Source organism: Carassius auratus, unplaced genomic scaffold (assembly GCF_003368295.1).
Source record: "Carassius auratus strain Wakin unplaced genomic scaffold, ASM336829v1 scaf_tig00017929, whole genome shotgun sequence".
Taxonomy (NCBI): domain Eukaryota; kingdom Metazoa; phylum Chordata; class Actinopteri; order Cypriniformes; family Cyprinidae; genus Carassius; species Carassius auratus.
The window spans coordinates 49334-74894 of NW_020524831.1; the positions used below are offsets into that span (position 1 = coordinate 49334).

The 25561-nt window shown below is 35.6% G+C and overlaps 6 protein-coding genes across 6 annotated transcripts; 5 read left to right on the forward strand and 1 right to left on the reverse strand.

Moving 5' to 3' along the window:
- Window positions 1-508: 508 nt before the first annotated feature.
- LOC113075893 (gap junction Cx32.7 protein-like) lies at window positions 509-2761 on the forward strand. Its single transcript, XM_026248549.1, has 2 exons — window positions 509-542; window positions 1603-2761. Exon 2 carries the CDS (start codon window positions 1623-1625, stop codon window positions 2517-2519), a length of 897 nt encoding a protein of 298 aa, XP_026104334.1. The 5' UTR covers window positions 509-542; window positions 1603-1622; the 3' UTR covers window positions 2520-2761.
- A 741-nt stretch (window positions 2762-3502) lies between these two features.
- LOC113075894 (gap junction Cx32.2 protein-like) lies at window positions 3503-5419 on the forward strand. Its single transcript, XM_026248551.1, has 2 exons — window positions 3503-3602; window positions 4320-5419. Exon 2 carries the CDS (start codon window positions 4342-4344, stop codon window positions 5197-5199), a length of 858 nt encoding a protein of 285 aa, XP_026104336.1. The 5' UTR covers window positions 3503-3602; window positions 4320-4341; the 3' UTR covers window positions 5200-5419.
- A 2675-nt stretch (window positions 5420-8094) lies between these two features.
- On the forward strand, window positions 8095-11331 carry LOC113075895 (gap junction Cx32.2 protein-like). Its single transcript, XM_026248552.1, has 2 exons — window positions 8095-8167; window positions 9713-11331. The coding sequence occupies exon 2, from the start codon at window positions 9747-9749 to the stop codon at window positions 10440-10442; it is 696 nt and encodes a 231-aa protein (XP_026104337.1). The 5' UTR covers window positions 8095-8167; window positions 9713-9746; the 3' UTR covers window positions 10443-11331.
- A 509-nt stretch (window positions 11332-11840) lies between these two features.
- LOC113075898 (gap junction Cx32.2 protein-like) lies at window positions 11841-13767 on the reverse strand. Its single transcript, XM_026248555.1, has 2 exons — window positions 13572-13767; window positions 11841-12813 (listed from the first exon to the last, which is right to left on the reverse strand). Exon 2 carries the CDS (start codon window positions 12805-12807, stop codon window positions 12070-12072), a length of 738 nt encoding a protein of 245 aa, XP_026104340.1. The 5' UTR covers window positions 12808-12813; window positions 13572-13767; the 3' UTR covers window positions 11841-12069.
- A 3546-nt stretch (window positions 13768-17313) lies between these two features.
- On the forward strand, window positions 17314-19590 carry LOC113075896 (gap junction Cx32.2 protein-like). The gene is made up of 3 exons (XM_026248553.1): window positions 17314-17558; window positions 17951-18008; window positions 18386-19590. Exon 3 carries the CDS (start codon window positions 18407-18409, stop codon window positions 19241-19243), a length of 837 nt encoding a protein of 278 aa, XP_026104338.1. The 5' UTR covers window positions 17314-17558; window positions 17951-18008; window positions 18386-18406; the 3' UTR covers window positions 19244-19590.
- Window positions 19591-20195: 605 nt separating this feature from the next.
- Window positions 20196-24919, forward strand: LOC113075897 (gap junction alpha-1 protein-like). Its single transcript, XM_026248554.1, has 2 exons — window positions 20196-20323; window positions 22127-24919. Exon 2 carries the CDS (start codon window positions 22143-22145, stop codon window positions 23283-23285), a length of 1143 nt encoding a protein of 380 aa, XP_026104339.1. The 5' UTR covers window positions 20196-20323; window positions 22127-22142; the 3' UTR covers window positions 23286-24919.
- The last annotated feature ends 642 nt before the right edge of the window (window positions 24920-25561 follow it).

Consider the following 25561-nt stretch of genomic DNA (forward strand, 5'->3'; position numbering starts at 1 on the left):
GTTTTTTCAGCAATGGATTTATACGATAATATCAAAACTGAAATACAGCATGGAAATTATTTTATAAATAGATGGAATTAAAGGTGTGTCAGTGGTGTTTAATCTAAAAATAATTTAAATTTTCACGCTACAGTATATATGCCCAACTTGCAACCAGTGGCATGAGTTCAGGCCAGCCCAGGACTGTGGTGATTAGAAGAATGGAGCATGTTTAGGAAACCTGTTTGAAAACAGATATGTTTGATATTCAGATGGGAGTAGTGCAGAGATGTAAAGTATAATATATAAAAGCTATTAGCCTATGTAATGCATGCCATATAGACTTGCACAAGAAACCCACCTGAATGTGATAAATATTCCCAACTCCAGATGTCAAGGCTGAAAATTGTTCGGAGTCTACACACTGATAATGTGATAATCTTTGTTTTGGTTCAGAAGCTGCCTCTTCGATAGGAAGAGGAAGGCTTAGACAAAAACTGTTATACACATCTCTCTTCGAGCCCTTGATGAGCGGGTGAAACTTCTCCGTCTTCTTAAATTTGGTAAGCGAAGCGAGTGTTTATTTGTTATTTATCACTGAAATGCTTAGAATATTCTCTCTCACTGCTGTTCAAAGGTTTTTGGTCAAGAAAGCAAATGGATTTATAATTGTTCAAAATAAATGTATATTTTAAATCAATTCTGAATCCAGAAAAAAAAAATTAAGCAGCACCTAAACTGTTTAGATAATAATAAAAACATGTTTATTGAGCAGCTAATCAGCATATTAGAATGATTTTTGGAGGATCATGTGACACTGAAGACTGGAGTTATGTTCCTGAAAAAAAATTATCTTTGCCGTCACAAGAATACAATATTCAAAAATATATAATTCTGGAATAGTTATTTAAAATTGTTACAATATTTCACAGTATTTCTGTTTTAATGCTTATTTGATAAAAAAAAAAAAAAATTTGATTACCATAAGACTTCTTTCTCAAACATAAAAAAGTCTTATCAACCCCAAACTTTTGAACAACAATGTTAAAGAAAGAAAGAATATTGTTTAACTTAACCTCCAGATATTTGTTGTATTTTTTTATATTACTGTATTTTTTAACCCCCCCCCTCCCCCCCCCCAATTGATTTTATGTACGTTGTGTAACTTGTGTAAATACTTTTATTCTGCATTTGTATAATTTCATATAGTTTGTTTCTTTACAAATTGTATTATCAGCAATGCCATATTAAAGGTAAAAAAAAAAAACACTTCACAAAAAATTACATAATGATCTGAAATGTAATTCTCATTCTGAATTCCAAAGCAGACGAGTATTTAAAATTTCAGTTTTATGCAGACTGTAAAAAACACCAAGCTGACTTGAAGACGGAAAAGAGTACTGCCACTGTCACTATCAATGTTTTGAGTTTTCCGCACAAAAACCTTGGTTCCCATGTACATCATGGAAAAGAACCTGGTTTGCCTCCTGACTTTATGATAAACATTTCTGAATCCATCAATAGTGCTTGCATAAAGTATGTGAGAACAAATGATGAGCATCACTGCGTATAAATTGCAGTCGAACTGCTCTGTCCAATTAATAATAATGGCTTTTCTTTCAGGAATTCAATTAACATTAAAGATGGGCGAGTGGGACTTTCTCGGAAGACTGCTGGATAGAGTCCAGACGCACTCAACGGTGGTGGGAAAAATCTGGCTCACCGTCCTGTTTGTGTTTAGGATTCTAGTCCTTGGCGCCGGTGCCGAGAGAGTTTGGGGCGATGAGCAGTCAGACTTCATCTGCAACACAGAGCAGCCGGGGTGCGAGAACGTCTGCTACGACCAGGCGTTCCCCATCTCACACATTCGTTTCTGGGTGCTGCAGATCATCTCGGTGTCCACACCTACTCTGGCCTACCTGGGCCACGTCGTCCACGTCATACATGTGGAAAAGAAAGTGAGAGAGATGATGAAGAAAGAGCTTCAGAACGAGCAAATCAATCTGTTCCTCAAGAAAGGCTACAAATTCCCTAAGTACAGCAGGGACAATGGGAAGGTCAGCATTCGGGGGTGTCTCTTGAGAAGCTACATTCTGAGTTTGCTTTGCAAGATACTTTTAGAGGTGGGTTTCATCTTGGGCCAGTACTACCTTTATGGCTTCACTCTTCAGGCCCAATTCGTCTGTGTCCGTTTTCCATGTCCTCACAAGGTGGACTGTTTCTTGTCAAGGCCTACTGAGAAAAGCATCTTCATTTGGTTCATGCTGGTGGTGGCCTGTGTCTCTTTATTCCTAAATGTGATTGAGATCTTATATCTTTTTGTCAAGAAGATCAATGAGTGTCTCAGCCACAAAAAGGACTACACCATTACACCCGTGACCCCGGTTGTGAACCGGAAGGACTTCAAAAATACAGATCAGGTGATTCAGAACTGGATGAACCGTGAGCTGGAGCTTCAGAGGAGGGAACCTGGCAATGAGGCAACTAAGAGTGTGGCTTCAGAGGAGCATAGTGCTGACGGGCAAGAGGTCCATATCTGATCAGTAGGTCTCTGTACACAATGGCTTTCACACGGTCAGCTTGACAAACAGCAACTGATCCAAGTGACTTGTGCATGGTCGAGACCCCCAACTTCAAGCATGCTATGACCCTCTCTCTCTGTTTAACAAATCAATAATGTATTGCTGAAAGTTCTTCTGTTTTTGTTTGTTTTTGCTTTTTTTCTCATTTAAGTTGGAAATTGTACTCTGTAGAAAGATTTGATAAAAGTAAAGCTTCAAACTGTGCCTGTAAGCTGTGTTTTTGTAATTTTTTCTGTCAGTTTTGGTATTTAGGGGAAATAAAATAAGGCTAAAAATAAAAAAACTCAAGGCTAAATTTATTTGATCAAAAACAGTGACATTGAGAATTATTATTACAATTGTAAATAATTACATGTTATGTATTTTAAAATGTATTTTTTTCCTGAATTTTCCACAGCCATTACTCCAGTCTTCAGTGTCACACGATCCTTCAGAAATCAGTCTAAAGCTAATTTGCTGCTTGTGCTGCTTAATATTTTAGTGGAAATCATGACCCCTCCCCCCAGTTCTTTGATGAACAGAAAGTTCAAAAGAACAGCATTTATTTGAAATAGAAAGCTTTGATGATATTATAAGTGTATTTAGTGTGATAGATCTTGACCAATTTAACAATTTATTGGATCCTTGCTGAATAAAAAAAAAAAAAAAAAAAAAGAAAAAGTAAATAAAGAATAAAACAATATATATATATATATATATATATATATATATATATATATATATATATATATATATATATATATATATATATATATAATTTACATAAAAAAATTAATAGATGCTTTATTATTTTAGTTGCAAGGCTGTAGTTGTGTTGGAGACATAAGTATAATTATTGTTGAAGCCTTTCAATCATTAATGTGGCACTCCTGTGTACTTGCATTCAAAATCTTGTTCTTTTACCGTTGGACAACGTAACAGCATTCCACTTTCGGCTATTATGCAATCTCAGTAAAGCCCAAAAATCAAGGTTCAGCTATTCTCAGCTATCACTTGATATGTGGCTTACTTTCTAAAAGGAAGAGGTGCAACTCACTTAAGGTAAGTGTGAAATCAATAAAACACTGTTTTATATATTTTTGTAAAGTATACATAGTTTTAGGTATGTACAAAGGTTATTTACCTTGTGGTGTAAAAAAAAACAATATTTAAGAATATATAAATCATTTTAATCCAACTAATCAGGCTAAGCCTTTAATTACTAATAACTAATTATTTCTCTTAGTAATTGTTCTTTACCTTAAAACATTGTACGTTTTAATATGGTAAATGTTTTAAAGTATTTGAAGTAACATTCTTTTGAGTTTTTGAATATTTATGTTTTACCAGTAATCACAGATGTTTGGTTAGTGAATAAGATTCAGAAATATCTAGTTATTTACCCATGATACAGTAAAAAACTTGTGACTGATAATTCAATTTGTTAAACATTTATTTTAATATTTTGCCAGCACCATATATATGTTAATGTAATGCGATTATTCATTATATAGATTATATAGAATTTATCAAATTTACAATTAATTAATTTATTGATGATACTTCTTATAGTTATAACCTCTTTTTTCATGTTTTGCTTTTTTTATGGGCACAATAACTGAACTTTTTTCCCGTAGGCTATTAATTATTAAGTATATTAATCTATTAAGAGTACACCATTAATGAAGACCATCATTCAAAGGCTTATTTATTATGTTAGACCTAAAGTGGACCTTGTATTTCATGTTTTCTTGTCATCCTTTTTTTTTCTTTTTTTAGGAAAGTCTGAGCAACAGCAAACATGGGAGACTGGGGATTTCTCTCGTCGTTATTAGACAAAGTACAGTCCCACTCCACCGTCATCGGCAAGATATGGATGAGCGTCCTCTTCATCTTCAGGATCCTGGTGCTGGGAGCAGCGGCGGAGAGCGTTTGGGGTGATGAACAATCTAATTTGGTTTGCAATACGATGCAACCTGGTTGTGAGAACGTGTGCTACGACTGGCAGTTCCCAATCTCGCACATCCGCTTCTGGGTCTTGCAGATCATATTTGTATCCACTCCAACTTTGGTATACCTGGGTCATGCGGTGCAGGTAATTCACGAAGAGAACAAACTCAGAGAGAAAATACTAAATCTTGGCGACGGCCACATGTTGAAGGCACCCAAATACACAGATGACAGAGGTCATGTCAAAATTAAAGGAAACCTGCTCGGCAGCTATCTAACCCAGCTGTTTTTTAAAATCATCCTGGAGATTGCATTCATTGTCGGACAGTATTATTTATACGGCTTTGTAATGGTAGCCAAGTTTACATGTTCCCAATCCCCCTGCCCTTACACGGTAGAATGTTTCATGTCTCGTCCAACAGAGAAGACCATCTTCATCATCTTTATGCTAGTGGTAGCCTGTGTGTCTCTGGTGCTGAATGTCATAGAGGTGTTTTACCTGCTGTGCACCAGGGTCAGATGCCGGACCAGCAAGAGACAGACACATAATGTCACTACAGGTAAAAAACCTGGAAGTCTGGCATCATCCTGGATGACCTCTGAAGACGCTTTGAAGCAAAACATCATGAACAAGCATTATGAGGCCGGACAGAGTCTTGGAGGAAGCCTGGATGGGGCGAAAAAAGAAAAAATGATGGAAGACAATTAGATTTAGATTATTTTATTTTATTTTTTTCTCAGAAATGTCACCAATCTGCCACATTTAGAGAAACATCTCTACCATTTGTTTTCTATTGCTCTTAGCTTAAGGTCCAGTATTTATACACTGAAAAAAAAAAAGTATTGGTATGATACTTCTCAAACGGAGTGTGTTATTTAATTATTTTATGATTATTTTGGGCACAATGCATGTTTGAAATTTTATTGGATAGTTTGATGTACTACATAGAAAAAAAAAAAAACTTACTGTTTTATGATTTTATATATTGTGTGTAAATATATGTCAGTAAGTGACTTGAGCACTGTCTGCATGTCTTGTTTGTGTGATGTTGTGATTTTATATATTTTCCATTACAATGAAACCAATTTAAAGTAATTAGTTTTCTGAATGTAAACTGGTGTCAGTGATGTTTAACGAACATAATAACAATATCCTTATTGGAAATAAAACTTTTAAATCAACAAAGGCTTCTTTTTCGCTGGATATCTTCTCCAGTAAAAAAAAAAAAAAAAAAAACATTGTGGTGTAAAATAACATTATTTAAAAGAGGGGGTGAAATGCTCATTTTCAATCAATCTCCTGTTAATCTTGAGTAAATATAGAGTAGTACTACATCCTTCATATCTCCAAAAAGTTTTTAGTTTTATTACATTTCTAAGAGAAAAATAGTCTGTGCCGATTTTTTTCGGAAAAACACGAGCCGCTGGAGGTGTGACGTGTGGGCGGAGCTAAAGAATCATGAGCACGAGTAGGCTTTTGCGTTGAGAGCGCTAGAAACTGTGACATCAACAAAAACATCATCCAAAACAAACCATGGTTAAAAGTCAGATTCAGCCGTTTATTTATGATCCAGAATCAGATCCCAAGTCTGAAACTGAACGAGAGCAGCAGCAGCAAGACTACAGCAGGACGTCTCTATGTGGTATGTATTGAAACTGTATATATTTGCTTATGTAACCCCTCTCTCCCGGGTCCTATCTGACGCTCCTCGCACTCGCGCCGAGCGGGGCTCGAACCCAGGTCTCTGGCATCGGAGGCGGACGCACTAACAAGGAGGCAGAGATATTTTAAACAGTTTTACTCACCGCCTGTGGTTCCAACACACGATCGTGACCATTTTTCGTTGGGATTGCATCATCCTTAAGAAATAAACGATACGCAAATCCGTCGTCAAACTGGGCCTTGTTTGTAAAACAAGCATCTTCGAAATGCAGGGAACAAACACAAACACTTGCACAACTCCGTTGATGCTCTGTAAAAATAAACTCCATCCACTGGTCCCTTAATTATTTTTTTTTTTTTGGTAATCTGTGCAGGGTTGTCTTGCCCTCGAAACCAAAAACACAATTCTTTTGTGACATTTTGCGACGCTCTCGCTCTGATCAGTGAAGTCTATTGTGCTCTCAGTGCTCTGCTATACAGGAGCGCGCGCTCTTCCGGCAGAAGTGCCTTCAGGACCCATATAAGGAAATTCCGCTCCATCTAACGTCACACAGAGCCATACTCGAAAAAAACTTTCCGAAACTTGTGACAAACAGGAAGAAGTATTTTTGGAACAAAAATACTCCTTCAAACGTACAACTTAATTTTTGAAACTTTGTCCATGTTTAGCATGGGAATCCAACTATTTAAAAGTGTAAAAAACTCAGTATGCATGAAATAGCATTTCACCCCCCCCTTTAAGAATTAACCTGACTGCAGTCAGGCTAAGTGCTTAAAGCTGCAGTAGGGAACTTTTGTAAAAATATATTTTTTATATATTTGTTAAACCTGTCATTATATCCTAACAGTAGAATATGAGACATATAATCTGTGAAAAAAATCAAGCTCCTCTGGCTCCTCCCAGTGGTCCTATTGCCATTTCCTGAAAGTCATCCGCTCCCGGTAAAAAACAACCAATCAGAGCTGCGGTCCGTAACTTTGTTTGTGTTCAAAATGTAGAAAAATGAACATAATAAGCGAGTACACCATGAATGCATTTTCCAAACCGTGTTTTTAGCTTGTCCTGAATCACTAGGGTAGACCTATAATAAGTGTTTATATTCGGACTATTTTAGATTGCTTCGGGGGTACCGCGGCGGAGTAACCCAGTACCTTTGTGATTCTTCATAAACATAAACAGAGAGAAGTAGATCCGGCTACAATGTTCTTCCGCAAGACGCAAGCAGATCTGTTTATTAACCGCTGGAGCGTCAAAAGTTCCCTACCGCAGCTTTAATTGTTAAAATATAATAAATGTCTTAGTAATTGCTCTTAACCTCTAAGACATAGAATGTTTTACCATGTCTGTACATATTTACATAATGAATGCAGAGCCGGTGCTTTTACATAAAAATCATATATAAATGCACACAAAAGGCATTTTTTGACTTCTGCTCCACCTTTTTGTATTGCATTGCAAGCTGCATTAACAGTCACATTATCTTTACGTTGATAGATGTTGTTCTTGCATATCTCAAATATGACCAAGCTGCTGATTTTTATCACTGTTCTTTTAACTGACACTGAGAATAGCATAGAATAGCTCAGATGATAAAAACCCTGAAGCACTAAAAATCAAGTATTCATTATGTTATAAAAAGCTCCTTGCCTTGTACATGCAAAGGGAATATTTATTCAGTTCTCTTCTCTCATGATGAAACATTAAAAACAGAGCGGTTTTACTTCAGTTTTTATTGTGTTCAGAAATTTCATTAATGTTATGAATCACAATGACAAATCAACCTCTTGTGAATAAATTGAACTTGTTTTTTTATCTATTTATATACACATGAGTATGTGAGAATACAAAGGTGCAGAGATCTTGTCTCATAAGTATGCCCTTAGATTCTCTAGCATGATTAATAATTAACTTGGTGCTCATTTTTGCACTGAAGTTCAATCTTTACACCCGACACATGCCACTTAATCATTGAGCAACACAGTCAGCACAGCACTGAAACACAAGCTGTCACAGGTAATAATATAGATTTTATTTTACATTTGCATATGGATCTATCTGTTTGCTCATTCATATGTGAAATTGTATATTGTGAAGTTTAGTTAAGGATTCTAAACAGGTAACAAAACTAATTACGATCTAATAATTTTAAATTGTACTGATATACAGACATATTTTGGTGATTGCTGAATGTTAACCATTCACTCTTTCAAAGTGAATTGCTAGATTGGAAAAGTCAGTCATTCACATCGTTAGAACAGTTATTATCTTGAAACATCTGCTTGCTAATTAGTTACATATTCTTTTCTCTTTGTAATTAAAACACAAATGTAATTACTTGCCTAGAATGTCTAGAATTGCTAATGGTTAAAGATGCCTTTATGATTATTTTCCCCCCTTTAGCATAACTGAACTAAAGTCCAAACTGTTTTTCACTAAGTAAATGTATAATGTTCAATTCAAATTCATTTTAACACTGCACCTTGAATGTTCATATCTTTGAAAAATCTAATTGTTGTCACAGTCCACAAAAGTACTGTGGCTAAGGTTTTTTGGTAAATACATAATTATTTAATTATTCTAGGATAATCTTGCCTATCTGTTGAAATTCGCACGTGGCCCCTGTGCAAATGTAAAAAAATAAATAAAGTACCGTTTTAATTTTTGATGGCATTATTGATGGCAATCAGCAACTATTGGTTATTGAATAATGACTAAAAGTTCACCTATGGAAGAAAGAAATCCATGCAGTGTTGATATGAACTTTAAATTTTGGGAGAACTATTAATTAATTGGAATTTGATTACTTGAAAGTGACTATGAATCACATTATGTGAAGTACATTTTAAAGACTGAAACATGTGTTTGTGTTTGTTTGTTTTTTGAAGGTTTTTTAGAAAAAGAAATTCTAAGCTCACCATTGCTTTTTTTCACAGTTACAAGAATTGTGAATAGTTTTCCTATTTTTAATTATATTTATAAATTATTATTTTTTTTTCTCTTTTTGTCAAACAAATTTTTCTTATTTATTTTTGCCTTTGTTTTCCATAACAAATTTGTACAAATTCTTAAATCAAGATATATTTACTTGACTTGTCTAAAAATTGATCAAAATTCAAAAATCACAAAATAGGTTTATGCATAAAACAAGAAAGAAAAAAAGTAAATGGATTAAGAAATATTAAAGTTAATTAAATTTATTTTTTGCTCACCCCACTGCTGTTTTTTGCATAAACTCGCTTAATTTTTATACAATTTTCTGGAAAACAAGACTTAATATGACTTAAAAGTCATTGAGCGTCTCTTGCTTACATTTAAGAATGTTTAAATATTTATACTGGAAAACAAGACAAACATACAAAGAAATTATTTATATATATATATATATATATATATATATATATATATATATATATATATATATATATATATATATATATATATATATTATTATTTTTTTTTTTGCATGTCATATAGGGTTTGGATGATGGGATGATAAATAAATAAATAAATATATTTTTTGGGGTAAACTTTACTTAACTTGCTGTCTTTCTCTCCTAGTTTTCCAGGCAGAGAAGATACAAACGGCACAAGCATGGGAGAGTGGGGCTTTCTCTCCAAGCTGCTGGACAAAGTGCAGTCTCACTCCACGGTCATTGGGAAGGTGTGGCTCACTGTCCTCTTTGTCTTCAGGATCATGGTCCTCGGAGCTGGGGCTGAAAAAGTTTGGAGCGACGAACAATCAAAAATGATCTGCAACACTAAGCAACCTGGTTGTACGAACGTGTGTTACGATCACACCTTTCCAATCTCCCACATTCGCTTCTGGGTACTTCAGATCATCTTTGTGTCCACTCCAACACTTCTATTCTTCGGTCATGTTCTGCATATCCTCCACAAAGATAAGAAACTAAGACAGCAAATTAAAAGCTATGAGGAAAAGCAAGGCCTCAAACATTCCAAATACACTAACGATCATGGTAAAGTTATAATCAAGGGTCAGTTATTAGGTAGTTACCTAGCCAGCCTGTTTGCTAAGATCTTGCTTGAGGCTGCGTTTATTGTAGGCCAGTATTATATTTACGGTTTCATAATGATCCCTAAGATTGAATGCTCCCAGTCTCCTTGCCCTCATACGGTCGAGTGTTACATGTCTCGTCCCACAGAGAAAACCATCTTTATTATCTTCATGCTGGTGGTGTCGTGTATCTCTCTGCTTCTGAACGTGGTTGAGATGTTCTACCTGATTTGCCGCAGGTCAAAGAGACATCGTGAGCAGATGAACAGATGAAAGACGTTCTCGCAAGGTTTAAACGGACCTTCAAAGTCTACCTACACTTAAGACCGAAAAGACCATGTTTGGAGTTTTAAGCTCTTCCAAGAGCTACATGACTTTAAGATCTGGGTATTCAAATTCAAGCCATTTTGTGATCATTTTGTTTTGCACAGTTTATGTTTTGCTGTGATATGATGATATGTATTTTGAACAATGTTTGCTCCAGAATGAATGTTGATGTACATCTGCATGGTGCCACAGGGCATTTCAGGTAATTTTATATGGACTTTTAACCTTTATTAATGTAATAACTTGTCATATGACCTATCATTTATCTCTTCTTATAAACTTGTGTGATGCTTTAATTGTCTTACAGTAGAATTGTCATACAACACTAAGACAACAGTTCATTATGTAGCACACTACATATTTTCATTATATAGTAACTCTCTCTCTCTCTCTCTCTCTCTCTCTCTCTCTATTTGGTTAAAGCAAACCACATGTAACTATATGAGAGCAGTGTTAGTATATGACGTTATTTGTTTCATAATAATAGCATAGCTCATGATAATATTAGCACTTGTACATAATTTTTTTTTAACCGTGCGACCCGTGATAAAGGTAATAAGCTGAAAGAGACAGAGAGAGAGAGAGATTCTGCTTTTAATCATGAACTGTTTTCATTAGTTAAATGAATGTGTTAAAACCTTTGTAAATATTATAATTTTTTTCTTGTTAAGATATATTGAAGTATTGCTCAGTCAGCTAATGATGTGTGGGCTGAAGGCGATATTAGGAAATGTTAGTTTTATTAATTTCAATTAAAGGGGAGATCCAAACATATCAATCGTATACTCACCATCGTGTTAACGTACAAATACAATAAACAAATGAGTAAATGTCATGGCTAATTATTGTATTAATCTGTCTGAGGTGTCATTGAAAATATTTGTTCAAATTATTTTTAATCATCAAACGCCCCCCAGCGGTGGAAAGTCTCCCAGAATTTTCCTGGTTAATATAGGATAATTGAACCCCCTTGCAATATTTAGAAAGGTCTAACCATTTCTTTTGCACCTTATAAACAACACGTTTTTTTTATGTGTAGCCTATTTATATTTGCACACATGACTTGTTCACAGTAATTCATAAACATAAATATAAAAAATCATAAACGTGCATTAACATTCTAATGATTGTTGTGGTAGGTATATTTTTTTAAAGTGGTCAGTTGTAGTCAGTTTCCAAATGCAGGACTGAAGACATTCAGGGGTCCTTGAAGTAATGAAGTTATAATATGTGGAGATTTGTAAATATGTGGGTTTATAATAATTGCTTCAATTCAAGTTCAGCTTTATTGTCATTCCGCTACATGTGTGGACATACAGCAGAATGAAGTGTCATGCCTCACAGGACCACAGTGCTACTTAAATACAAACCCCTGGTATTACAGTTATAAACCAAATGCATCATTTTTACAGTAGATGTCACTATAGTTAAAATTGTATTACAGAAAACGCATCATTTGTTTCCTTAAACCAATACAATTATGGTTTATTAAAGAAGTAAAAAGTGCTGACATTACAAAGTTAGTAGATGCAGTAAGCTTTAAGGGAAATGATGTCATTTCAGACAGTTTCTTTCAGCAAAATGTCTTAGTGGGGGTTAATTTCTGCATTTCATCCATTAAACGTGTCCTCTTCTTGTGTTCCCCTCTTCGACCCATCAGATAGAATATCTCTCCTAGATTTAAAGCTAAAGACACACATGCCACAATGAGCATGAAGACAATGAATACGGTCTTTTCAGTTGGACGGGATGTAAAACAATGCAGACCGACTGCAGGACAAGGATCTACCTTACATTCTAGCTGTGTGGGCATCCAAAGACCGATTAAATAATACTGGGCTACAATGAACCCGGCTTCAAACAAAATGGTCACAGTGATACTCAGCATATAGCAACCAAGCAGGCTCCCTTTGTAATAAATCTTCCCGTTGTCATCAGTGTATTTGAGCAGTTTTACACCACTTTTCTCTTCCTGGTTTTGTAAATGCAGCCTCAGTTTGTTTTCTTTGTGGATGACGTGCAGAACGTAGCCGAGGTAGACCAGATTTGGCGTGGCCACAAAGATGATCTGGAGCACCCAGAATCGCATGTGGGAAATGGGGAAGATGTGGTCGTAGCACGCGTTCAAGCAGCCAGGAGTGTTGATGTTGCAGACCATACTTGACTGTTCATCTCCCCAGACTTTATCCAGGCCAGCGCCAAGAACCATTATTCTGAAGATCAGCAGAACCGTCAGCCACACTTTCCCAATATTGGTTGAGTGAGACTGCACTTTGTCTAAAAGCTTGGAGAGGAATCCCCAGTCGCCCATTCTGGCCTGGAAATTAGAAAATTTTGAAGGAAACTATGACATGGGAGAACTGGAATTACATATTAAGAATTATAAGAATGATTAAAATAGAATAAATAAATAAATAACTCTATGAATATGGCAGTATAAGTATGTATTTTCTAATCCTTAATATTTATGTAAATGTTTTAATTACTTTATATTATTTTATGATATTTAAAATCGTTTATCAAATTATTGCAATTTAAAGAAGTTTCCTATTTAAATTAATTTTAAAATGCAATTTATTCCTATGATGCAATGCATCATTACTCCAGTCTTAAGTGTAACATTATCCTTCAGAAATCATTCTAATATACTGACTTATTAAACTTTTGAATGGCAGGATGTATGTGTATGTGTGTGTGTATGTGTGTGTGTGTGTGTGTGTGTGTGTGTGTGTGTGTGTGCATGTGCGTGTGTATGTATGTATGTGTATATATATATATATATATATATATATATATATATATATATATATATATATATATATATAAACACATACACATATCGTGATTTACTGATATAGATATACTTTTTTTTCATAGGTGTTCAATTGTAAAATTGAGTTTAGAATAAAAGCAAATATATGGGTTTTACTGGCAGTATAGTAGAAAAATTTGCACAATGTCAGCATAATTAAAATATTTGACATATATCAGCTATAAGCAAATAGATTGTTGTGTCATAAGAAAATAATTCCAAAAATCAATTAACAAAATAGTTGAATTAATTCCATATCCTACCTTTTATATGATGACAGGTCCAGTGAACCTTGTTCTTTAATTGTGTGCAGGTGAAAAGATGATATCAGAGCTTTCAGTCTTTCATGTTCTGATCTTCAACAAGGTTTGTAATTTTTATAAGTGTAGCTTTCATTTAGAGTCCACCCACAAAATAAAACATCTGCATTTCACTTCAGGTCAACAAGCACGTACTCACTCCCTGTCTAGAATCACACAAAGAGATTTACATCACACCGACCTTTACATTGTCCAGCTTTGACTCAAGATGTTGCAACACATGAAACTAACAAATGTTAGAAGTCACCTCCCACATGATCATGAGAAATGTGATGAAACAGTCGTTTCCATAGACAGTGTTTTTCAAAATCACAAAAACACATAAACACAATGTTAAAGGGATAGACAGTTTGCATTTTGCAAATTCGGTTTGAAAATAATATCTTATGTAATCCAAAGCATTCAAGATGCAATCCAAGCCCATGATCATAACAATATGTTATGCTGGTTTCGCTTTGTACAGTCATCATAGGTTTATACAATTATGTTTCATGTTACATGTTGACATGTCTGACCTACTGTATTTTTACTTGTCATGTACAGTTACACCACAGCTATTTCTAACATTCCTCCAAGAAATCATAATTATGGGAGAAAATGGGAAAACAGGATTTTTTCTTAGGGTTCCGTGATGTGGTGTTGTACAGTGTAGATATGGTTGTTCCCACTCAATAAAACACACAAACACAAAATGAAAGGACACACATTTTGTGCTAAAACAATTTCCTCACCCTCAACATCCATTTATATATCCCTCAGATAATCTTTTATATCACAACTAAAAGACTGCGAAAACAATCACATCATTTCCAAAAAGGTTGGTCTTATGGGTCAGTTTTTCGAAATTGAGATTTATGCATCATCTTTCCATTGATGTATGGTTTATGAGGATCAGACAATATTTGGCCAAGATACAACTATTTGAAAACCTGGAATCTGAGGGTGCAAAAAAATAAATAAAAATACTGAGAAAATCACCTTTAAAGATGTCCAAATAAATTCTTAGCAAAGCATATTACTGATCAAAAATTAAGTTTTTATATATTTACGGTAGGAAATCTACAAAATATCTTCATGGAACATGATCTTTACTTAATATCATAATGATTTTTGGCATAAAAGAAAAATCAATAATTTTGACCCATTCAATGTTTTTTTGGCTGTTTCTAAAAATGTATCCCAGCGACTTAAACTGGTATTGTGGTCCAGGGTCATGGGGAAGTCGTGGCCTAATGGTTAGAGGGTTGGACTCCCAATCGAAGGGTTGTGGGTTCTAGTCTAGGGCCGGACAGAATTGTGGGTGGGGGGAGTGCATGAACAGCTCTCTCTCCACCTTCAATACCACGACTTAGGTGCCCTTGAGCAAGGCATCGAACCCCCAACTGCTCCCCGGGCGCCGCAGCATAAATGGCTGCCCACTGCTCACAGTGTGTGTGTGTGTGTGTGTGTGTGTGTGTTCACTGCTCTGTGTGTGTGCATTTCGGATGGGTTAAATGCAGAGCACAAATTCTGAGTATGGGTCACCAAACTTGGCTGAATGTCACTTCACTTCACTTCATATGTGTCTCTTGTGAGTGGACTATCGGGATTTTATTTGGAAAAATGACCTTGAATGACTTTTTCAAATCTGTTTATTTAGAAGAACTGTTATAACTTAACAATTCATGAGAATGAATCTGACTTTTCTAAGTGATGTATGGAAGAGTGGACCATTTCGTAACAACTTATTCATTGGAATGAATCAGAGTGAGAACAACGTTTCAGTTGGACCTTTTAGGATGAACCGATTCACTGGACTTTTGAGCACTGTATACAAGAGACCGGGAACATGCAATTACTTCAGCTCGCTTGGCATTGATCGATGCAATGCAAGTGCGATGTTGCTTTTATTTGTGCTACACCACTTATAGTTTGAAAAATGATATACCATATTTGAGTTTTAGTTCTGTCACTGCAAGATAACCTTTCTGTCGGGGCCTGAGACAATATTTCTTCTGATCAACGAGGAGGTGAGGTAAAATCTATAGTCCGGTTTTTCAGAATAAAAATATTTGTTATTTATTGTATCATGTTTGTTGTCACGTTTGACAGGAGATCTGGCCGTGTCAGTGTTTTATAAGATTACTCAGAGACTCAAGACAGGCCAAAAGTTCATTGCCAGGATGACTGTCCACAAATCTCTCTCCCACAATTATACAAAATTAAACAAGAATTCCAATCCTTGAGAAATAAAACTCCTTTTTACCAGAAGATTACACAAGGCTTCACTTGAATCAGTTGTTACTTAAAAGAGGTTGTCAGGGTCAATAAGTGTTTTACGCAGAAAATTATAATGTGTTTTCATATTTCATGCATTAAATGTTGGGATTCATATTTTATAAAGGCTTGCATCAAATTAGGCAAAATTATATGGCTGGTGTTTTTATTTTATTTTATTAAAACAAATGTTAACTTATTATTATTATTATTATTTAAAGGTGCTGTAGGGAACTTTTGTAAAAAAATATTTTTTACGTATTTGTTAAACCTGTCATTATGTCCTGACAGTAGAATATGAGACAGATAATCTGTGAAAAAATCAAGCTCCTCTGGCTCCTCCCAGTGGTCCTATTGCCATTTGCAGGAATGCATCCGCTCCCAGTAAGAAACAACCAATCAGAGCTGCGGTCCGTAACTTTGTTTGTGTTCAAAATGTAGAAAAATGTATATAATAAGCGAAAACACCATGAATCCATTTTCCAAACCGTGTTTTTAGCTTGTCCTGAATCACTAGGGTGCACCTATAATAAGTGTTTATATTCGGACTATTTTAGATTGCTTCGGGGATACCGCGGCGGAGTAACCCAGTACCTCTGTGATTCTTCATAGACATAAACAGAGAGAAGTAGATCCGGCTACAATGATCTTCCACAAGACGCAAGCAGTTCTGTTTATTAACCGCTAGAGCGTCAAAAGTTCCCTACCGCAGTTTTAAAGGTTACTTTTAAAGATTCATGACTTGATTTATTTTCTCTAAACTACCTAAAACATTAAATCAGTCATTTCTTATGAAATATTTTATTTAAAACTATAATGATCAAAACAAAGAGTTAATTGTGTGTGTGTGTGTGTGTGTGAAAAATATATAATTTCCCGATTACCATTTTTGTGGTAACTTCAAGTTACCTTAACTATTTTTTTTTGCCTTTTTTTTTTTTTTTTTTACAATAAAAAGTCAGTGTACATATTTACCAAGGAGACAACAGTGTCAATGAAGAGCTTGAATGAAAATCAAGGTAAATATAATTTTGTTTGCGTCATTTACAGTCAAGATTTTTCATTTTATGCAAAAAAAATTTTTATGTCACTCTGAAAAAATAATAAAAAAATCAGTGGTTTAGTGTCTTGTCAAGGTCACAGCAGTGATTTTTGTTCCTCATGGGGCTCAAACCCATCAACCTTACCAGCCCTGATGTTTAGCCACTGCACCACACCACCATCACATACAGATGCTGCTTCCACCTAGCGACAGAAACTAAGCTGATGATTTAGCTGAATTTCACCAATGTGTGAAAGTGTGATGAAACTCATGCCATGACTAATTACCAGTGGTTCTAACAAGAACAAAAAAAAACAGAAGTGAACATTCTGGTTTAAACTAGTTTTTTCATCATACAGATGGGTGGAGCGTTTAGTGTCCCTTCAGATATAGGTAAATCAGATTGAACAGAGAGAAGATGACAGATCGAAACAGTCAAGTCTTGTCCGAGAGCCACTGAAACCGATAAATATTTGACATTTTAATGATGAAATAATTTGGTTATAGAATCGTTTTTAAATCTCAGGGAGCCGAATAAGGAAATATATTTATTTAAATACATTAAAATAATATTTAGGATCTTTAGTTGTTGTAGCTTTACGGGAAATTACTATTCGGACCCATTTGTTCAGGTAAGAATATTTTGGAATTTGTTGGAGAATGATTTTTTATATATATATTTTTTTTAAATCTTACTGAAAACATTGTACAAACGTCACTCAAAAGTAACTTTTCTTCAACAGTTTCAGATCACAGAGTCTTAGACATTTCAATAAATGAGAAAATGAAGTTGTGTTTGAAATGGAATGTATTTAAAATACATTTTACAGATAAAACAATGTAAATATCTTAAATAGAATGAGTTTAGTTTAGTTGTTTTATCTTATCTTTATTAAATCGTACAGAAAACTTTTTAGAAACATCTTTAAAAGTTTGCTTCAAAGGTTTCAGGTTAACTCAATAAACCAAAACACTTTCGATTTTTTTTTTCTAAATCGTGATTATGATTTTATATTTTTCATAGGGTGGCAACGAATACTTCAAGCTTACAAGACACGGCATTTTTTTCTCCATAATATTTGGTGAGTATGAAAGTTGTATAATGGCTAAGATATTGAGCAAGTTCTTTTTGAGAAGTGAAAATAGAAAAATGGTGAGTGAGCAGTCTACGAAAAATCTCAGTCCACTTGCTGGAACTGTTTTTGTCATTTTGATCAGTTCTGCATTGTTCTTTAATTCTGTAACATTCATGGTATATTTCCATATTCTTTTGCCTTCTTGATTTTAACAAGAACCTGGTTTGGTAATAACATGGCTTAAATAAATACAAAATAAAAAGTTGGGGAAAAAAGGCCTACATGAATTCACTCTTTTGACCCCCATATTGTTAAGATCACCATGGTTTCTTATTGAAACTAATTGTGGATAATTCAGTGTAAATCTCCTGTTTATCTTTCAGGGAAGTCTTGAGCAACCAATCATGGGAGACTGGGGGTTCCTCTCAGCTTTACTGGACAAAGTACAGTCCCACTCCACCGTCGTCGGCAAGATATGGATGAGCGTCCTCTTCATCTTCAGGATCCTGGTGCTGGGAACAGCGGCGGAGAACGTGTGGGGTGACGAGCGATCCAACTTAGTGTGCAACACCAACACCCCTGGATGTGAGAACGTGTGCTATGACTGGAAGTTCCCCATCTCGCATATTCGCTTCTGGGTAATGCAGATCATCTTTGTTTCCACTCCAACTTTGGTATATCTGGGCCACGTGGTGCACGTCATCCACCAAGAGAACAAACTGAGAGAGGAGCAGAAAAGAAACCCCATGTCGAAGTCACCAAAATATACAAACGAAAAAGGCAAGGTTGAAATCAAAGGAAGCATGCTGGGTAGCTACTTGACCCAGCTGTTCATAAAAATAATTTTAGAGGTGGCTTTCATCGTTGGACAGTATTATCTGTTTGGATTTATCATGGATCGTCAGTTCAACTGTAAGCGGTTGCCTTGTACAGTGGAGACTGAGTGTTTCGTGTCTAGACCCACAGAGAAAACCGTCTTCATTATCTTCATGTTGGTGGTGGCATGTGTGTCTCTGGCCTTAAATGTTCTAGAAATATTCTATTTACTTTGTAAGAGGATAAGTGGGAGAAATAAGAAATATAGGAATGCAATGTATACTAGCAATTCTCAATATCCTTCACCTTTTTCAGTAGAACTTGATTCTGTGAATGGAATAAGGCACAATGAGTTAAACATGGCCTTTCAGAACAGATATGGTCAAAGCAAAGGCAGCCTTGATGGAGGCAAAGCTGAGCCATAAGGCAACAAGTCATTGTGGTAACATGATAAATGCACATACCTAATATAATTAACTCTATACAACAACTTTAATATAATCAACACAACACAGTCAAAAGGAAAAATATGTTGATTGTAACTTCTGCTAACTGAACACTAGATGGCGCTGTAATCTTCTTCAGTTGCACTCACTAACCCTTAACTTCTGTCACTACAAGGCCAGTGATTTTTTTATTTTATTTTTTTTTTTGTCTCCTGTACTGTAGTTTTTATATAATTTTAAAGTATTACTTTCGCAAAGCATCCAACACGAAATATGTGTAACCAATTTTTTTGCTTTTTGTGCACTAAGAATAAACAACGTGAGATAAGTAGATGATGGCTGTGTATCAGTTTTCTTACAAAGAAGGGGCTCCAGAGACAAAGCTATTAAATTCTTATATATATATATATATATATATATATATATATATATATATATATATATATATATATATATATATATATATATATATATATATATATATATATATATATATATATAACACACACACGCACACACACACACACACACACACACATATATATATATATATATTTATATAATATTATAATAATATATATTTGAATATTTACTAACTTTTAATAGTAAATATTAAACGTGCAATATTAAATTTTAGAGTATGTGTTTCCCTTTCATGGTCTATTCTTTTTAGATAGTCATAAAAACTAACTGATATAGCCAACTGCTTTACAGATTACTTATGTACAATCAACACAGAAATGAAATTATATTATAATATATATTTTATGTATTTTATATCATATTATGATTGTCAAAATTTTCAACAAATTTCATAAACTTTTCAAGAGAAACGTGTTCGTCTGAGTAGAGGAGGACCCAAAAAAAACGTATTTCTTGTGACGTAGTCAGTCATGTGACTTTGCCAAACTTTGTGCGTCTGCTCCCACTTTCTCCTCTCTGAGTTAGAGCAAGTGTTCCTCAATTTCTCAGTAGTCGCTCACTTGGATTTGGTGACTGATCTTCAGAGGTGACGGAGTAAGTCCAATACAGGGCTCTCCTCTTTTTACTTCTCTCCAGGTAAGTTTTTTATAGAAAGTCTAACAACTTTTAACAAGGTCTGCAAAACTTTGTATTTATTTATTTATTTCCATAGCGGCAATAATACTCAGAACTGAACAACACAGCAGATTTGAAAGAATTTTAAGGTTTTAAATGTCTCTTGTCATAATAATTTTTTTAACTTTATCAACATTTGAGTGAGATCTGAAGTTAATAAAAAATGATCGGAATCGTTATGATGTGATTTATATAATATATTGTAGTCATATTGTTCAATATCTAGCTATATAATATTTTCTCTCAGCATTTTATTCACGTCTGTTGTGCAGGACACGTTCGGTGAAAAGTAGGGTAATTTAATATGCATTTCAATAATTAAACTAAAAATGATATAACAGACAGTTTAGAAAAACTTTTTGTCTGGAAAAAAGTTTTGAAGGAAAAAAACAAGAAGGACTCAAAACATGAATTTACTTGTAACTAATTACAACAAAAATCGTATTTATAGAATAAGATGAAAAACAACTTTGAGTCTTTTCTTTCTTTGTTTTTAGAACTTTAATACGACTTTCAGGTGAAAACCAATCCGTTTTCCCCAAATCTGCGCGTGTAGGGGGCGCTGTTCAGTCCCTCTATACAATGTTAAGCGGCTTCTCTGTTACATCACTTTAACCTGTAATTCCCAAACATCCCTACATTCATTTGTGCTTTCAGTGTAATGACAATTATGATTTGTATACGTTTAAATAAATGTAACATACAGTTATTAGTAATTTAGCTTCCTAAAATTCAGTAGAATGTGACACTGAGCTACTAATCACCAATCAAATTTCTGCCCATTTGTTGTCTAAACAACAAAAACACAAAAATAATATTTTAATACTATTTCTTTTCCAACCTGATGTCTTTTATGGACTTTTAACATGGTCATAATATACATTACACACATAAACCATTTAAACTTTTTATTAGTGCCTTGAGATCCACAAATTGTCTCGGATATCGAAGGGATGCTCTTTTTCATGCCTGCGCCACATGGATCAGCCAGTTCTTTAGAACTTCTTAAACTGTTCCGTATGATATTTGATTTTCCATGCTATGCAGAGGATTTAATCAAAGACTTGCTACTCAGTTCTATTCAGATTTCAAGGGAATGTTATTGTTCATTATTTACACATCTCTGATGTGACTAGAGGGACAGGCATTTTGCTAATTAAACAAGGATCTTTAAATTCTCTAGGATCCTAGCTGCTTAGGCACGTTTTGTTCAGAGATGTTTAAATCAGTAGATAACGATTCACTTTATGTCATGGCAGCATTTGCTAGAAAACTTTTATTTCACAAAGCAAAAGACAGCATGTCCTGGCAGCTATATTTACAACCCTATGTGTGTGAGCCACATGTTTGTTATCTGAGCTATCCGAGACCAGGTGTAGTTTATATTATGATAATCTCGAGGTCACTTTTCATGATTATTTTCATTATAACATCCTCAGCAGGTGCTGAAACTAACACTTTCATGATGTGCTTCAAGTACAGAAAAATACATTACATGTGGCCACTAAAGTCACACTTCAAAATTTATGAATACCATTACATTACATAATTTTATATACATATGTATGCATGTATACATACATATAATTATGTAATGCAAATCCACTAAAAGTGATGGACTTCAAAGTGAAGTATTATCCGTTATGACATATCACTTTGATATTTTGATATCTAATGCAATAACATTCAGACATATCAAAGTGTCACTGAAGTGTCCAAAAGTGTCTAAATACATTTAATTACATCTCAGCTTTCTATTTTCAGCTAGAACTCCCTTAAGATGGGTGACTGGAGTGCGTTGGGAAGACTTCTTGACAAGGTGCAGGCCTACTCCACGGCCGGAGGGAAGATCTGGCTCTCTGTGCTCTTCATCTTCCGGATCCTAGTTCTGGGAACAGCAGTGGAGTCGGCCTGGGGTGACGAGCAGTCAGCGTTCAAGTGCAATACCCAGCAGCCCGGTTGTGAGAATGTCTGCTATGACAAATCGTTCCCCATCTCGCACGTGCGCTTGTGGGTCCTTCAGATCATCTTCGTGTCCACGCCTACGCTCCTGTACCTGGCGCACATTTTCTATCTGATGCGCAAGGAGGAGAAGCTCAACCGCAAGGAGGAGGAGCTGAAGGCCGTACAGAACGACGGTGGTGACGTCGAGCTCCATCTCAAGAAGATCGAGCACAAGAAGTTCAAGCACGGCCTGGTGGAGCACGGCAAGGTGAAGATGAAGGGTGCCCTGCTGCGCACCTACATCGTCAGCATCCTTTTCAAGTCCATCTTTGAGGTGGGCTTCCTGTTGCTCCAGTGGTACATCTACGGCTTCACCCTGGCCGCCGTGTACACGTGCGAGCGTTTGCCTTGCCCCCATCAGGTGGACTGTTTCCTCTCCCGACCTACGGAGAAGACCATCTTTATTGTCTTCATGCTGGTGGTTTCGCTTGTCTCACTTATGCTCAACATCATCGAGCTCTTCTACGTGCTCTTCAAACAGATCAAGGACCGTGTGAAAGGCCGCCAAAACGAGTTCCAAACCGGCACCTTGAGCCCCACGTCAAAGGAGTTGTCCACAACCAAATACGCCTACTACAACGGTTGCTCCTCTCCTAATGCGCCGCTCTCGCCAATGTCGCCTCCGGGCTACAAGCTAGCCACCGGCGAGCGGACCAACTCTTGTCGCAATTACAACAAGCAGGCCAACGAGCAGAACTGGGCCAACTACAGCACAGAACAGAACCGCTTGGGCCAGAATGGCAGCACCATCTCCAATTCGCACGCTCAGGCCTTCGGCTACCCTAACGACACACACGAGCACAAGAAACTGACACCAGGCCACGAGCTACAGCCATTGGCGTTGATAGACGCTCGGCCGTGCAGCCGTGCCAGCAGCCTAATGAGCAGTCGAGCAAGGCCTGATGATCTGGACGTCTAGCTGTGCGGCTTGGTGCCACGTCACGAAACTAGAGGACTGGCACGGGCAATGAGACGTGTTCATTTCCTGTAATGAGGGGGCGGGGCTTCGTCCGCGCGAGTTCCTCACTCTAGACTCTAGTCGATGCAGAGACATAAAATTACTCACACTGCTGGAGGTACTATTCATTAATAAAGATGTTGAAACTATCAGAGCTCTAACAACTGAACAGCCAGGTGGACTCGAAGGGGCACAAGTAGGGCCAAACCTGGCGCGTCTCTCAATTCTGCCCACCAGAATATGCCTTGGTAATGTGATTGATTTTGTCGTGCTTGTCAGTATTTGGTTTATTAAAATGCCACAAAACGATTCCATTTTCACACGTTGCACTCCTATAATAGATGTAGATTTGTGTTTTAACCCCAACTACAGTCAAAGCCGGTTATTACGTCACTTGTTCACATGACCTCAAATCCACATCGTCCAACAGGGTGTTCGCAGTCATGAATTAATATTTATTTATTCATAACGATTAACAGGATATCCACCACTAGATGAAAATTGACTACTACTCAAGGTTATGTCTACATAATTAATACCATCCAAGGGCATATTTATTGACAATAACCCAAATTTCAGCAATACATCCATCAGCAAATATGTGTTTTTTTTTTTTTTTTTTTTTTTTTTTTATTAATCACAGTGGACTGTCATTTTCCTGATAAACTTTGAATTTATGTGGTGTCATTTTTTTGTTATTTGATGATATATGTTTTTTTTTTTTTTGGGTGGTGGTATGAAACGGAAATGTCTATGTGTTGACTGAGTTGCTGTACCAACTGTTACACGGCTTGATTTTCTTTTCTGCATTTTGATTTTTACCGAAATTTTCCTAAATAGTGTGGGAGAGAAAGGCTTTATTTTTGTTCTCTTTTTTAAAAGTCTTTTTTTTTTCTTTTTTCTTTTTAAGGGCAGATGGAATGGATTAGTTTTGAATTAGAATAAGTAGAATTAATGTCTTACCTTTGGAGTGAATGACCTTTTTAACTCAATGTAATCATTGCTGCTTGAGAGATAGAGTTTTAGTACTGTAAATCAAACTAACTATGTCATAAATGTGAGGTTTTTTTAGAAGACTGCTTTTTAGAGCTGGACTAATATTTAGTCAGTTATATTAAGAGATATATGCCAGCGTAGCTCCACAACTACCAAACACTAGTAGATGAAATTTCATTCTTTGTTTTGATTTTTCTAATTGTGCATCATAGTATATTGGTACTCATTTGCAGAGGCTCATGGATTTTTCAGCTACAACGGTGTTTGCACTGAGATTTTGGCTAGAGTTGTTATTTGATGCAAAATTGACTAAAAGTTCTCTGTTATGCATGTAACTAATTTATTTTACAACCAAATCACTATACTTTAACAGTGCTCTCACAGAATCCTTGGGTATGGGACATTGAGTGGCTAAGGCAAGATTTTGCATCTGGTGAATAGCACAAATTGGGTTTTAAATCACAACAACACTGATGTAATGTCATTCCGTACTGTGCGCATGACAGTGGAAAAAATGAGAAATCAAACAAAAACGGACATTAATCAAATCTGTGAAAAAATAAATTTAATCAATAAAGATTTTTTCTTTGTCATTTTGTATTTGTGTCTCAGTCAAACTCTTTTATTTGACCACACTAATGCTCAAACTGTGTTTCCAATATGCACTTACCCATTTTTGCTTACACCCGAGGAGAGGCTTACAAACTAAATAAATATATAAATAAAAAGACAAAATGCACTGCAATTTGTCTGGTGCCAAGCATCTTAAAGAGTCTGGTGCAGGCTTTTTATCCAAGAGAATTAGCCTAACACAAACCACTGTGTTTAAACAGACAAATGCAGTGTAACGGCCAAGATCTGTATACGCCAAGACCGACTTGCAAACCAAAAGACTGATAAGTTTTTACATGTATGTTTTAAAATACCCCAGAAACTTTCAAAATTTCATCACATAAAAAGATTCAGTGCCTTTTCTCTTATCCAAGTTTCCTATTTAACCTTTCCACAAAGCTAAATAAAACCATATGCCTGGGCCCAGTCTGTGGACCACATGTGGTTAGAGCAGAAGAACGTAAAAAAAGCAGGAGACTTTGATCTAGTGCTAATTAATGCAGATCTTTTTAAACCACATTTATAACACAATGCTATTGCATATACCAGACGCAGGACAAGATAAAAGAAAGGAATCAGCTGGTGCAAAAACAACAACAACAACAAAACAATTATTGAAGCCCAGTGTC